The following is a 14,842-nucleotide window of genomic DNA, read 5'->3' as shown; positions in this document are numbered from 1 at the left end:
AAAAAGGAAGGTAGAAAACAAAAAATAGTTGACATTTAAAACTAGCAATTTACAAGTAAATTAAACAACATGGTGTAATGATCAAAATGTATGGTCTTGTTTATTTCAGCACATTCCTTTTTATAAGCTACTTAAAGACTCCATAAAGTAAAAAAGAGAGTTTTGTCCATGCCTGTTTTGAGGCTAATCACTGCTTGTGCAGCTCATGGACTTAATTTACAGATAAATGCATTTAAAATGAGTAATTCTTCTCTCCCAGGAAAACTGAGTGACTTTTTTTAAACTACAAAAGATTTTTGGCCAATCAAATGCTCTCTAGAATGAGGATGTACTATCAAGTAGCGAAATCATGGTACGTGTTTGTGACTCAACTAAAGCCTACTGGCTAAAAGCGACAAACTCTATCCTGCCCATATCCTGTCTACATGCGAAACACATCAACACGGGAGATAATCCCTTGATGAAATCCCTTCAGATAGTCAGTTGTTTCATTTTTCGGCAACCTTGAGTGTATCAGGACACACCTTTCTGACCATCTCTGTCGTACACCTTCATGTGTACCACTCCGCTGGTCTTATTGCGCAGCACCACCGGGTTACGTCCATCCCGTTTGGCAACCGTCCCCAGCTGAGCCAGATCCTCATCGGCCCACCACAGCCTGCCACCTGGAAAAACAGATGAATTATTCATTTCCCAAAGTCACAGAACCAACAGGCCTGACTGCCAATAGAGGCACATGCCATTATCATTTGTTTGTCTCTTTTATACCACATGCATATAATCCGGTGGTGTACTGTGCTCTTTTTGGTGCCAAAATGATGCTACGCTATAGTGTACGGGTGGGCGAGCGAGGTGGTTGGAGAGAGAGAGTGAGCGAGAAAAGTAAAGAGATAGGACTTGAGCATTATGCATGTTCCCTTCCCAGTGTGAGTCAATGAGGCAGAGCTCAGGGCAGCCTGGCTACGTGCCCTGGCTGAAGACAAGGGCTCTTCATTCACAAAGCCATCAGAGTGCATCTATTCTCACAGTGCCGCTGCAGCTAGCAAGCCCCTCGTGTTGTTTCCGCTCTGTAAGGCTGAGTGTGCCACAAAGGGCCTCAGAGATTGTCCTTGGCTCCGAGCCTAGACCATATCTGTCTGCTGCAGGAATACAGGAGAGCTGGAGACAGTCGTGGCTGTGCAACCGTAAAATGAAACACATATTTGTATTTGTTAAAGTAAAGAGGGACTGAATGAACCGAATGACACTGAATGAAAAGGCTGAAAAAATAATCAAAAATCATGTTAATCACAGTTCCCTTCAAGAGACCATGTCCCGCTAGTATGTAATTCTTACAATAAAACTGACTTTGGATCAGCAATATGTCTTAAATAAAATTACAAAGAAATTTACAGTTTGGAGGACATTTCAATTCATATTCTGAGATTTTACATTAATAACAATAACTGTACAACTATTATGCCCCTTATAATATAAGTCTCAGGTATACCCAGAATGTATCTGTGAAGTTTCAGCTCAAAATACCACACAGACAATGTCGTAAATGCCCATTTTTGAGTGGAAGTAGCTTTAAATGCAAATGAGCTGCTGCTTTCCAGAAGAGGGCAGAGCCTTTACATCTCTTGCCTCAGAACAATAGTCTGACAAAAACTAGAACATCAATGTATTATCTGTGTGCGTTTTAAAGCCAACCAAAGCAAATTAAAGCAAATTAAACTTCTGATATGGTTTTCTGAGAACACACATCCGAAGCACACACACAGAGAGAGCTGGATGTCAGATGGCACGTGTTATGTTTACATCAATATGCTAGTATGGTAACACTTTAGTATAGGGAACACATATAAACTATTAACTACAACTTTTCCCTCAATAAACTCTTAATTTACTGATTATTAATAGTTATAAAGGTAGTTGTTAAGTTTAGGTATTGGGTAGGTTAAGAATGTAGAATAAGGTCATGCAGAATAAGGCATTAATATGTGTTTAAATACGAATAAACAGCCAATATTCTAGAAAAATATGCATGCTAATAAGCAACTAATTAAAAGGCCCTAAAATAAAGTGTTACCACTCTAATTATATCTACTTGGTAACACTTTATTTTAAGGTCTTTTAAATTGTTATTAGCATGCATATTACTAGAATATTGGCTGTTTATTAGTATTTAACCACATATTAATGCCTTATTCTGCATGACCTTATTCTACATTTTTAATTGAATGAATTAACTTTAGAAGCTTTAATAAGAATAAATTTCTTACTTGAATGCTGCTGTTAAATGGTCTGGCAAGGAGATTAACATGGCAGACTGTGAGGGCTTACTAAGGGTGGGGTCTATGCAAATAGGGCAGAGTTCATCAGCAGTCATGGGCGGGGCCTAGGCATTTTGTGAGATAGTCATCACTGCAGAACACGAGATCCAGGGGGCGAGGCTGGATACAGATCCAACTCCTCCCACTTGACATATCTCTTTACCTACCCGTCTCTGCCCCCTTGATCTAAACCTACCCATCTCCACCCCCAGGATCTGGATCCAACTCCTCCAACTTTACATATCCCTAAACCTACCCGTCTCTGTGGCCTGGATCTTGTGTTCTGCAGTGAGGGGTTACTGCATTTTGTGATGTCATAAAAGGTAGAATCTGCAAATGGCTTGTTCTGACACACTGCTTATGATTTATGGGGATTAAAAAAGAGGAGTTGATGGATTTTTACCATTATAGGGTGGTTGTGTACACACACTGCCGACACACATTCATGTAAAAGTGAATTTTGCATCCAATTACCCCTTTAATGGAACCAATGTGAATTTCAGTAAGGGATCCTAAAACTAAAAAAAAAAAAAAAAAAAAAAAAAGAAAAAGAAAAAAAAAAAGGGGAAAAAAAGGTTACAATAAAAAAAATGAGTTGGTATTCTATTCCCTATTCATCAAGGATACATTAAATAGATCAAAACTGACAGAAAAGAAATTTATAATGTTTATTTTCAAAGATTTCTATTTCAAATGCCGTTCTTTTGACATTTCAATTAATCAAAGAATAAAAGCAGCACAACTGTTTTTGACATTGACATAAGAAATGTTTCTAAAAAAAAAAATCAGCAAAGATTTCTGAAGGATCGTGTGACACTGAAGACTGAAGTAATGGCTGCGGAAAATTCAACTCTGTCATCACAGGAATAAATTGCATTTTAAAATATATTAAAATAGAAAACAGTTATTTTAAATTGAAAACAGTTAAATTAAAATATTTCACAATATTACAGTTTTTACTGCATTTTTTAGCATTAGAGTCTTCTTTCAAAAACATTTTAAAAAATCTTACCAACCCCAAACTTGTGAATGGTAGTGTATATAAAAAATGAAGCAATGCATTTGTACACCTATTACTTTTGCCTTAAAATGCTGTCTCTGTAGGCAGCTCACTTGGATTTAGAACAGAACAATTGCCTACTGCATGCTTAAACTCTCTCATACCTGTATGTATGCAGTGAGTACAAGCACAAATATTTTTCTCCTCCATAAACCAGAAACAAATACTAGTGTCATTTAGGCCACAGAGAGTCTCCAAGAAGATATTTGCTTTTTGTAGTGAGGCCAACTGTGCATAAATGACATCCCTGAGCAGCCAGTGGCATATTTGACATTCAGGATTGCTTGCATAGGTCATCACTGCAGTCAATATTAATCTTTACCTGTCCAGAGTGAGAGACGTCAGAGATTGCTTCTGGGTGTAATGTCCATTTAAACTGTTTGATCACAGACAAGCACAGGTCTTAAGGTGACACACAGCCCACTAAACAGCAGCTTGCACTTCCCTGAGTGGTCACATCCCATTAAAGATTCTACCAGGAGGAGGTGGTGAGACTGGATCTTGTCAGTAAAATTGCTTTCATTTCTTCAGTCATCATGCTCTTCAATTACCGTTTCACAGTCTAATAACAGATGTGACTTTGATGCAAGGCGGCCATTGAATTTTTTTTTTTTTTTTTTTAATAACGATGCTGCATCTTTCAAACAGCCGCCGCTCATATCGATCTTCTGATCATCTGTCTCTGCCGAGTATATTTCCCTGCACACCTTCCTGTAATGATAAGGTCTGTCCCTCAACACATGCTACAGGGTGGTTGATTTTACCATGGCAGGTGGCTGAAATCGTAAACCATTTCCCTTACAGCAATACCAAAGTAAATTTACGGGGACATCAACTGATAGCATGTTATAAAGGTTAACCTTGGCAAATCCCCTAATTTATGTTGCTTTTTCTGGGAGGGAGATAGAGCCGATAGAGACTGAAGATCTTATGGAGGCTACATGAAGCATCGACCAGCTCTGTACCCCAGCATCACACGAAAATTATATAGCCTACTGGAAAAGTTTGTTTCATTCATGTTCAAAACTGAACAGTCTACCTGTAATTTTGACTTGTAGTGCATATGAGCTGAAGGGGCAGTAATGTATTCAGTATTTTTTCCCTCTTTATGCTGAATCTGACTCTTTGTTCTCTGATGACATTCTCATGCTGCATATTAATATATACCATTCTTTTAGATCTCTGTGGGTAACCTGCATGGCAATGTGCCATATGCATTATAAAAACACAGACTGCTGATATTTGAAAGAAAAGCAGCGTTTTGTGGGCTTGGAAGGGATAGCTGTCTTATCATAAGGAGTATACGTGCAGAACCTGGTCTGCTTTACTTATCACAAATATAACATCAATCACACGGAGACTCTTTCATCTCCTCGCCTTGTTTCCTTTCATATGCACATTGAGGATGTGATTGCTTTATATTTTATACTTTATAATCAACATAGTAAGGTAAATATGCTGTACATCTGCAAGGCATTAAGAGAAGGAAATTATCTTAAGCCATTGTTTGACTGGTTCATATTCAGCATGGAAGAGGAAAACATGGAATTCTAAGTGAAATTCCACTCACCACCCACTTATCCACTCAAGAGTCTGTGAGATCATCCACCCACCTGCAAGCATATGTAATCGGCCCCTGGCCAGATGGTCTTTCCTTTATAGAGGTCTGATACAACTTGAAAAATTTTAGAATTGATCCATAATACCTGTGGCATGTGGTGTATATACATGAGTATTTAAGTTGGGGTCAGTAAGATTTATTATTTGATAGAAATAAATTTTATTCACCAAAGATGCATTAAATTGATCAAAAGAAAGACTTTTGCATTTTTACAAAAATCTATTTAAAATAAATCCTGTTCTTTTAATATTCATCAGAGCATAATAAAAAAGACTATTTTAAGCACTGATAATAATAATAATAATAATAATAATAATAATAATAAAATACTTCTTGAGCATGAAATCAACATATAAGAATAATTTCTGAAGGATCATGTGACTGGAGTAATGGCTGTTGAAAGTTGACAACTTTGCTTTCACAGGAAAAAAAAAAAAAAAAAAAAAAAAAGTTAAAACTGTTAAAAAGTTAAAATTTAAAAAAGTTAAAAATGATTAAATCACATTTTAAATTAAATGTTATTTCACACCATTTTTACAGACTCCAAACATTTGAACATGTGCACACACACTAGATGGGCAGTATGGACCAATTCAGCATGTTAAAGAAAATCTTATAAGAAATGTGATGTAGTAGAAAACTTTCTACTAAAATAATCAACCATCTCCTGCATTTTTGTACTGATTTGTTGCACTTGGGAGCAGTGTTGGGTGTAACGAGTTACTAAGTAATGCATTACTCTAATTAAATCACTTATCCACTGAAAAAGTAAAGTAAGGGATTAGGCCGTGTGTCCACCTAAGCGTTTTTTCCAGCTGCTAGCGTACTTTTTCAATTGTTTTCAATGGGAGCACCGTTTTTTTAAACACCAGGAGCGTGACGAGGCGCTGAGCGTCTTTTTCACGCTCAAGCGCTGAGAGCTCAGCGTTTTTTACTGGTCGCCTCGAGTTGAAGAATGTTCAACTTTGAGTAAAACGCTGTGCTCATCACTGTCACTTTTTAGCCAGCCGTCCAATCAGAGTGGAGGAGGGGCGGGACAAATACAACTCCGACCAACTGTCACATTCTTGCTGTACAGCGACATCAACAAACAGAAACAAAATGGATGAGAATTTAATATTGCTGGTCTCCGAACATACATAGCAAGTAATTCCACATCGTGTGAACATTTTTAGCCTGAAACAAATTACCTGCAAAATCAGTTATAAGTAACAGTGACGCGGATATTCCGTATCAGAGCAACAAAGCGTCTCAACGAGAAAAAAATGCTACACTGCAGAAGCGCTCTCAAGCGCTCACAGACGGGCGTTTTAAGCAGAGGGCCTAGCGTTTTCAGCTGGCTAAAAACGCTCTGGTGGACACACGGCCTTACTGTTCATTTTTAGGTAATTTAATTACAGTTACTTATAATGTACTTGCGTTATATACTGTAAATTAGTTCAACAGTTCTGTTTAAATCAATATTGAATTTAAAATGTAAATTTGTCATCTAAAGGTAAAAGTGAACGCTGCCTCTTTAAAGTCGTTAGCTGTATTGCAGTTGCGCGTGAGTTCACAGCTTCACACCAGTTGGCTGTGTCGCTGTCTGAAGATGTCGGCAGAAGTGAGTGGCTGTTTTGCAGAATGGAAATATTCCAATGACTTCACTTTTTTGACACAGGTAAGCAAGAACACTACGGTAAATGTAAGCTATGTCCTAGGGAGAAAAAACTGTGCACACTCTCTGAGAGACGGTCTTCAGTCAGTGTGCTCTTGACCAAAGCGCACACACATAGCCGCTTCTCACGAGTGTCAGATTTTCGGGGTTTATTACACATAAACATTCAAAAATGCACGTTGTGGCGTATATTCGTGTTGGTTATGTGAATGTGAACAGCATGTGTAACAGCATATTGTCTCCGTGCATTAGGTCTTAGTGACAGCAGCCTTTAAATCATGCTACTGTCTACTATTGGCTGTCTGTATTATAAATGAAAATCAAACAACAAAAGAAAAGCTTTAATAAGGACTAATCTATAATTAATTTATACAGAGTTATTTCATATTTGATTGTTCAATTTCTGTGTACTTACTACTATTAGCTGGGAAAAAAAAAAAAAATATAGCATTGTTTTATTTGTATTTTTATATTTTTACTGTGGTATAGACAGTACCGACTACTAGATTTTTGGTATAGTGGCATCCCTATTTGTTAATAAAAAGTAAATAAAGTTAGTAGTATTAAAGTTATATGAAGTATTATAGTATGTGTTTTAATAAAGTTAAAATGTTTTAAAAAGCTATAAAAGGCTAAACTATTCTATGTTTGATTAAATTATTAAAAGAGTTTCCTTTCTATTGTCTATCCGGTCAAGGTTTATAGGGATTTTAAAGGAACACTCCACTTTTTTTGAAAATAGGCTCATTTTCCAACTCCCCTAAAGTTAAACAGTTGAGTTTTACCGTTTTCGAATCCATTCAGCCGATCTCCGGTTCTGGCGGTACCACTTTTAGCATAGCTTAGCATACTTTTCATTTTCTGTCAGTCTTAGTACACGATTTAACTACAGAAGAGTCAAGTTTTAAATAGGAAAAATATCAAAACTCTTTGGTCATTTTTAAGCGCGATGCTAACGGTCTAATCAGATTCAATGAACTGTGCTAAGCTATGCTAAAAGTGGTACCGCCAGAACCGGAGATCGGCTGAATGGATTCGAAAACGGTAAAACTCAAACGTTTTATCTCTAGGGGAGTTGGAAAATGAGCCTATTTTCAAAAAAAGTGGAGTGTTCCTTTAAGAAGTAATTAGTAAGTTACTTATTGAGTAAGACAGAGTAATTAGAAAAGTATGTTAAATACAACATTGATTATGTAATTAGTAATTAATTACTTTTTTGAAGTAACTTACCCAACACTGTTTGGGAGTATTTAAAATCATATTCTATGTTAGTCTTCCAAGAAAGGGCATAGCAAGCATGTTCAGTCTAAACACAAAAACATGCATACCAAAAACACATCTCTGGCAGTTTGTCATACTATAAATGAGAAACATAACTGTCCACCAAACAGACTCATAGGTTTTTCGCAGAAGTAATGGAAAGCATTTCCTCTATGGAACAAAGGCCTATTAATTGTGATAGATAGCACCTACTGAATGCATCATTTTGCTGTTTTGCTGTACCGTGCTACTTCTTTGAAAGTAACCCATTAGTCTTTGTGGCAGCCTGCATTCTGCTCCCAATTTAATAATGACTCAAACTTTGTTTAATTAAAAGAGTCTGTCACCACTTCTTACAAATTGCATTTGTTTTTCAGCTCGTCATAGCTGCTCTAAAATAGAACGTGACTATAGAGGTTTTCCAAAGATTAATACCTATGCAGCATGCAGACAGTGTAATCAGTTAAAATTGGGGTTTAGGGAAATAAATACATGCTAATGAATAATTTGCGAGCATACATTTCCACCCACAAAGACAGACAGAGAGTAATGTGAGAAAGCATGTCAGATGCCATCGGAAACAAGAGAGTGTAATACATTTATGGCAAAGAGAAAGAGAAATCGTCTAATACAAAAAAAAAAGTGAAAGCGCACAAATACAGGCTTTGCTGCATTTACTGCTTTCATTTGCAAGTTATGCAACTCTCTCCCCATCTGATGCTGCCAGCATGACTGAATTTTCTATAATCCCTAGAATTACAGCTTCTGTCCAATGTTTAAAGTAATTTGAGTCATACGGTAGGCCTAAAAAGTGTGATTAAAAATTGCGTTGAATCAAATGGATATCTTCCAAGACAGCCTTTATTAGCTTGGTCTATATAAAGCTAAATCAATCAAACTTCTCCACTTCTCTAACAATGAGTTGTATGTTTACGTTCCTCAGGGACCAAAATTGGGTCTTTATTCTCATTCCATGATGGGTTTCCTGGGGCTAAACGGAAATTGTTAAATCTATTTTGACAAAATGTATTTATTTTGTCGGTTTATCAATCTGAAGCAATGTAGCTGTAGACTCACGGTGCCAGACTTGACTATCGACATAAAATCTAATATATATCATAACTCTGATCATGTAGTGACAATTTTGACATAAAAAGACCATCTGACCAATATGTAACATGACCAACCACAGTTTGTTCTTTTACCCAGACATATAGGGATGGTAAATCATAACTCTTTTAAATGCTGGCCCAACAATCAGAACACAAATGACTGGAAATGTAAGTTGACTTATTTATATATAAAATAAGTACAGATAAAAATAAACATGAGAAAAGGGGAATATACAGTTCTGATTATGGTTATCTAGTCCAATTGCTACTAAATGCCTTAAAAAGAAAACAGAACCTTTCCAAGATTTAATGGCAAAATCTTTGCAAACTTTGACAAAATCCGGCAACCAGTTCTTCTTTAGAAAATCTCATTAATAATAATTTTGTTTCTGATAAAAGTGATAAATAGCAGCCAGCTGCTAACCAAACAGATGGTCTGAGGGCATGCAATGCAAGACTAATTTACACATTCCTTTACCACTTTTGACTTTCACTTATTTTTTTCTTAAAAATGTGCTCCTCATGGTATACGCTACCAAAGCAACAAAGTCCGGTAATTTAATGAAGAATTCCCAAACTCAAACATTAATTAGAAAAACATATGCAGATAAAACATCAGCCATATGCCTTCAAATCAACATGTAAGCGGCCATTTTTCTTACGGTTAATGGTGGTTAACCTTGGCCTGACTAATGAAGAGGGAATTAGACGCTCTGTCACTTACCCATGACTGCTAGAGCCGTGGCTTTAGTTAAGTCCCTCTTCATGCTTTCAATGACCTCAAAGCCACTACCATCCAGATTGCACCTGTTGATAGTACCATTAGCAGAACTGATCCAATACATCTTCCCGGCTGGAAAGTCAATCGAAAGTCCTGAGGGAAAACAAGAAGTCAGCTAGAAACTGTTTGGGATACGTTATGATCATTACTTCAAAATATACCTTCCATGTCCTATATATTTATTCGAGTGTGAGATGTTTTTTTACAGCTTGAAATATAGTTGTGACCTCTTTGTGGCACTCTAAATCACTTCACTAAAATTCATCTCTGTCTAAAACATGTTTCAAAAGTGGAAATGGTGAGAGTTTGACAGAGTGGGAAAATTGATTGTGACAAGTGAAGGATATTTCAATTGAGTGTCAGGACAGCTTTGACTGAGAGGGACTAGTGCATGATATACTCCCAACAACAACAGACAAGACTTTTAACTCTCTTTTCTAAAACTGCCTTTTAATCAAAAGGAGCATGTGTTTTGCAATGAATGTCCAGGCACACTATATTTAAGCTGGAGGAAGGGAACTATGTAAAAGTTTTACTCAAAAAAAAAAAACCTTAGCTTCAGAAATAGATTGATGAAATCAAGAGGCCAGGGAGTTTTTCCCATAAAGTAACTTTGATGCACAGTCTTTGTAAAGCAACCTGTTAAATCGCAATTGTCTAGGGGTCCTGACTTTGTGAGGCTGTGGAAATTAAATCCAATATATACTGTATGAAACTTATATTCTGAAGCCTTTAAATTCAGCAGCAGTTTATAGAGACAGCTGACTCAAGCTCAAGTTTGCAATGGCTATATTTAAAATGAATTAACAACTGCAATTGCTTTACTATAGGTCAATACTATGTTGGCGTGACTAATCAGAGGTTCTCTTCACAAGAACAAATAACCATAGTTGTAGCCATTTACATTTTAGACTGAAATGGATTTCACTGCCCATTTTAAATAAGTTGCGTAAGTTGTGTTTTTTATATTTCTTATCTTTTTGTGGAAATAAGATATGATGACTTGCAAAATGTGTACTATGTACTTTGAAGGTTTAAAGAAAATTGTAAGGAACAAAAAGTATGATTTCCTCGGAAATATAATTAAGTAAGAGTACAAGTATTTCATTTCAAAATTTTGAAAAATAAGACTTAAGTATAGTAATGAAGTACAATTACTCATGTACTTTAAACCCCTGTGAATGTAAGAATGGCAAGGCAATCAGAGAGAGAAATTTAACATACAGTAATAGTGACACTTTCTCTGATAGAATGAAATGAGACATACCAACTGGTTCTCTCTGGTTTTGATGAAGAACCTTCCTGTTACTTCCATCCATATTGGCTACGTTTATTGTATTTCCATCAGTCCAGTAAATTTTTCTAGACCATGGAACACAAAATAAAAAGTGAGGTATGAGTTAAAAGAATTCTTATGGTTTGTTTTTAAGGTTGACATGACAAATAAATAAATAAATTAGCCCTAAATAAATAAATTTCTAAATGACAGAATAAATTAATAAATTAATAAATCAGAGCAATAAGAACAAACAAAAATCTTATTTAATCATACTTGCAATCTGTCCATGTGGGCTGCTTACCCTTTGGCTGGGTGAACAGTCAGACACTTTGGTTTATCAATCCCATGGATGACTGAGGTTTTTAGAGATCCGTCTAGTCGGGCCACATTGATCTGCGTCTCCTCATTCTCAGAGCTTAGCCAATACATGTTCCTTGAGAGCCAATCTATTGCCAGCCCACGGCAGTTTTGAATATCTGCATGTACCAGAGATAGCCATTAACAGAGAGGAGCACATTACAACAAGCCTCATGGGTGACTGCAACACTTCTGCGCATGCTGTAATAAAATGTTGTTGAGCAAATCACTTGCAAAGGCACATGGTTGGCATACTGATCAGTTTGAGAAGGTTTATACTGTGTATACTGTGCTTTATAACAGAACACTACTTTTGCTTTTCTTAATGCTTTTCGGAGAAGCTATCCCCGGAGAACTTCACAAACAAGCTCTCCTATCACATAATATGTTATTTATGTTCTGCCGCACACTCCTTCAACCATCATTTTTTTTAATGCAAGCCGCCTGTGAACACAGTGTTCTCGTAATTGAAAAAAAAAACAATTTAACACTGAGTGTCAGCCAAATAAAACGGTATTTCAGCTCAAGCCTACAATGTGGCAGCAGAGAAATAAATAAATAAATTATTAATAGCACAGAAATAAAATAACTCACTTAGGTGGTGTTTATTGACAAAAATCTTACATGAACCACACAGAACATGAAAAAAGAAGAGAAAACACTTGACTTCCTGTTTTGACCCACCTCCAGAAATGACGGTTTGAAGACCTGTTCCGTTGATGAATGCGCGTTTTATTGTTTGAGTCTTAACGTCCGCCCAGTATATCCTTTCCTCAAGAGCGTCATAATCCACCACAGTGACATCATCAATGTCAGGAACCGTCAAAGCAGTCATGACATTCATGTACGGATTATCAATGTCCACTCCACGGATCTCAGAGCGCCTCACATACAACAGGAACTTCTTCAGGGCTGATGTGCGTGCCAAAACAAAAAATATATAAGTCAATACTTCCTCTAGAAAGCTCAAACTGATCCATACGTTTGTATGTATGTTCTGTTTATTGTGAGGGATGTTACAGAGCTACATACTCACCCACACAAGAGAGGTTGTTGAGGGAGAGCTTCATGAGATGAGGACACAAACAAGATGCTGTGCGGTTATAATCAATGAGACAAAGGTGGGAGCAAGGACCTCTTCCATTGTTTTCTTCGCATGGGTTTGAGGCTGAAAAACCCAGGGTGGAATGCATTTAAACCAGGGAAAGGAAACACAAGAAGAGAAAAATCATTATCACATCATATGAATTAACAAGAACAGCTCTCCTAAAAGGTGCCAGGAACAACATCTGCTAAATTACATCATTAGGAAAAAAAAAGAAAAAAAAAAAGGTTATTTTACAGTGAAAATGACAGAATTCATTTACTTGAGGAGGAATGACCTTTGGTTTGAGATGTGACAGTTCAGATATCTGTATTTAAAAAGTGGTACATAAAAATGGGTGCAAAACAAAAGACTGAGGTTGAATGAACAGTGCTGACAGCTCATGTCTTCCGCATGATATTCTTGACACTACAATATACATTTCGTACAACTCTTTGCAGAGGGGCTACTTCAATGGAAGTTGAGCAGACAGATAATGGCCTGAAGGGTACTGGTATAAATCATCATTTAACCATCAGATCTTTCTCAGATTGCTCTAACGGTAAAGATTTTCTTTGAAAAGCCCTACTCAAAATGAGCGAAATTTCTGTCATCATATTGTATCATCATTCTATTTATCATTAGTAACAGGTGGTCATTTATATTTTAAGGCTGGTTCACACTGCCCCCAACAAACAGCAACATTTCAGTCAAATAATTTAAAATGTTGGAAATGTTCACAGTTTAAAACATGTATATCAAAAATGTTAAACTAAATGAAAATGAGAAGTGCTTCCTTGGCAATTATAGCTGAAATAAAACAAGCTTGAAGTTCATGACACAGATCAATGAATATGCAAATTAGCCCCACCTCAACTCGATCACGCCAGCTCACAGATGAACTCGTTCAACTTACTAAGGTAAAGGCAGCACGATGGTATCGCTCTTTACAACATCAGACACATAACGGTAATTAAAGTAATACCCTTTTTCTTGACTGTTAATCAAACAGCTTGTACTTTGTTAATCAAACCATGTTCACGTTCTCCATGTCAGAGTCAGACAGCTGCGTTCTAACAATCAGCATCCTTAAAAACACTTTGAACAACTCAGAACGTCAGTGGAGAATGGCCTATAGCTCATCATAACATCGTAATATACATCATGCACCCGCCCTATTTGTCATGTCAATAAGCCCGTCGGATTGGTTACAAGGTAGTTTGTGAGGTCATAGACACCAGTGATTTCAAACTGTGGGTTTTTCACTGCAGTTTTAAAGAGAAAATACTTAGCAATGGTGTTGACATATGAATTTGCACATGGTTTGTCTCAAAGCATCTTAAAAACACCACATAGACATATAAACAACATTAAAAACTTGATTTTCACCACAGGGGGTCTTTAAGTATATATATAAAAAACTTACATACTACAGTTCAAAAGTTTGTGGTTGGTAATATTTTTAAAAATGTTTTTACAAAGGCATTATAAATGCTCACAAAGGCTGCATTTATTTACAGTTAAAATACAGTAAAACAGTAACATTGTGAAATTTTATTACAAATTAAAATACATGTTTTCGATTGTAACATATTTAAAATGTATTTTATTCCTGTGATGGGAAAGCTGAAATTTCCACAGCCATTACTCCAGTCTTCAGTGTCACATGATCATTCAGAAGTCATTCTGATTTGCTGCTCAAGTAACATTTATTATTATTAACACCATCACCATTCATATTTTTGTGGAAACCATGATTTTCAGGATTCTTTGAACAGTATTTATTTGAGATAGTTTTTTTTTTTGATAAATCTAATGCATCCTTGCTGAAGGTAGGTAATAATTTATTCAAATGATTAAAAAAAATCTTGCAGACCCTAAACGTGAACAGTAGTGTACATATATTTCAGTACTGTACATATATTTGTTGTCAGAACATGTTTACTTTTATAGTTGCCACTTTCTTCTGCCATTACAGAAGACTACTGCCTGTTGTCAAGACTTTAACCTTTCCACGAACCCAGATCAACTACATGCAATTAACTCCACAAGCAGTTGCATCTTATAAATAATTGATCCAGTGGGAGTTTGAATATAGGCCTATTATTTTTTTTTCAACGTTGAACCCATTTTACTTATGTAGCAAGCATATTTTTGCAAGTGAGCATAACAAATAATTTCAAGTGTGTAAATTATAGGCTAGAATCCCATATAATTAATTATACATTCAGCTGGTCTGGGGGGGGGGGGGTGGCTGGTTGTATAAATACTGTATAAACTGTGTGAGTGCACTTGACTCATGATAGAGACACTTGA

The 14,842-nt window shown here is 36.3% G+C and overlaps 1 protein-coding gene across 1 annotated transcript in view; it reads right to left on the bottom strand.

The window, feature by feature from the left end:
* The window catches only part of lrp1bb (low density lipoprotein receptor-related protein 1Bb), a 359,341-nt gene that overhangs the window by 106,278 nt on the left and 238,221 nt on the right, over positions 1 to 14,842 (bottom strand). The window contains exons 27-32 of the mRNA XM_067410627.1: positions 12,479 to 12,610; positions 12,127 to 12,354; positions 11,387 to 11,561; positions 11,074 to 11,168; positions 9,750 to 9,899; positions 525 to 665 (exon numbers count right to left, since the gene is read on the bottom strand). Coding sequence (XP_067266728.1) covers positions 525 to 665; positions 9,750 to 9,899; positions 11,074 to 11,168; positions 11,387 to 11,561; positions 12,127 to 12,354; positions 12,479 to 12,610 — 921 coding nt within the window. The remainder of the gene's footprint in view (positions 1 to 524; positions 666 to 9,749; positions 9,900 to 11,073; positions 11,169 to 11,386; positions 11,562 to 12,126; positions 12,355 to 12,478; positions 12,611 to 14,842) is intronic.

This window comes from Chanodichthys erythropterus, chromosome 14 (assembly GCF_024489055.1).
Source record: "Chanodichthys erythropterus isolate Z2021 chromosome 14, ASM2448905v1, whole genome shotgun sequence".
Lineage (NCBI taxonomy): Eukaryota > Metazoa > Chordata > Actinopteri > Cypriniformes > Xenocyprididae > Chanodichthys > Chanodichthys erythropterus.
This window is presented reverse-complemented; position numbering and strand designations above follow the sequence as displayed.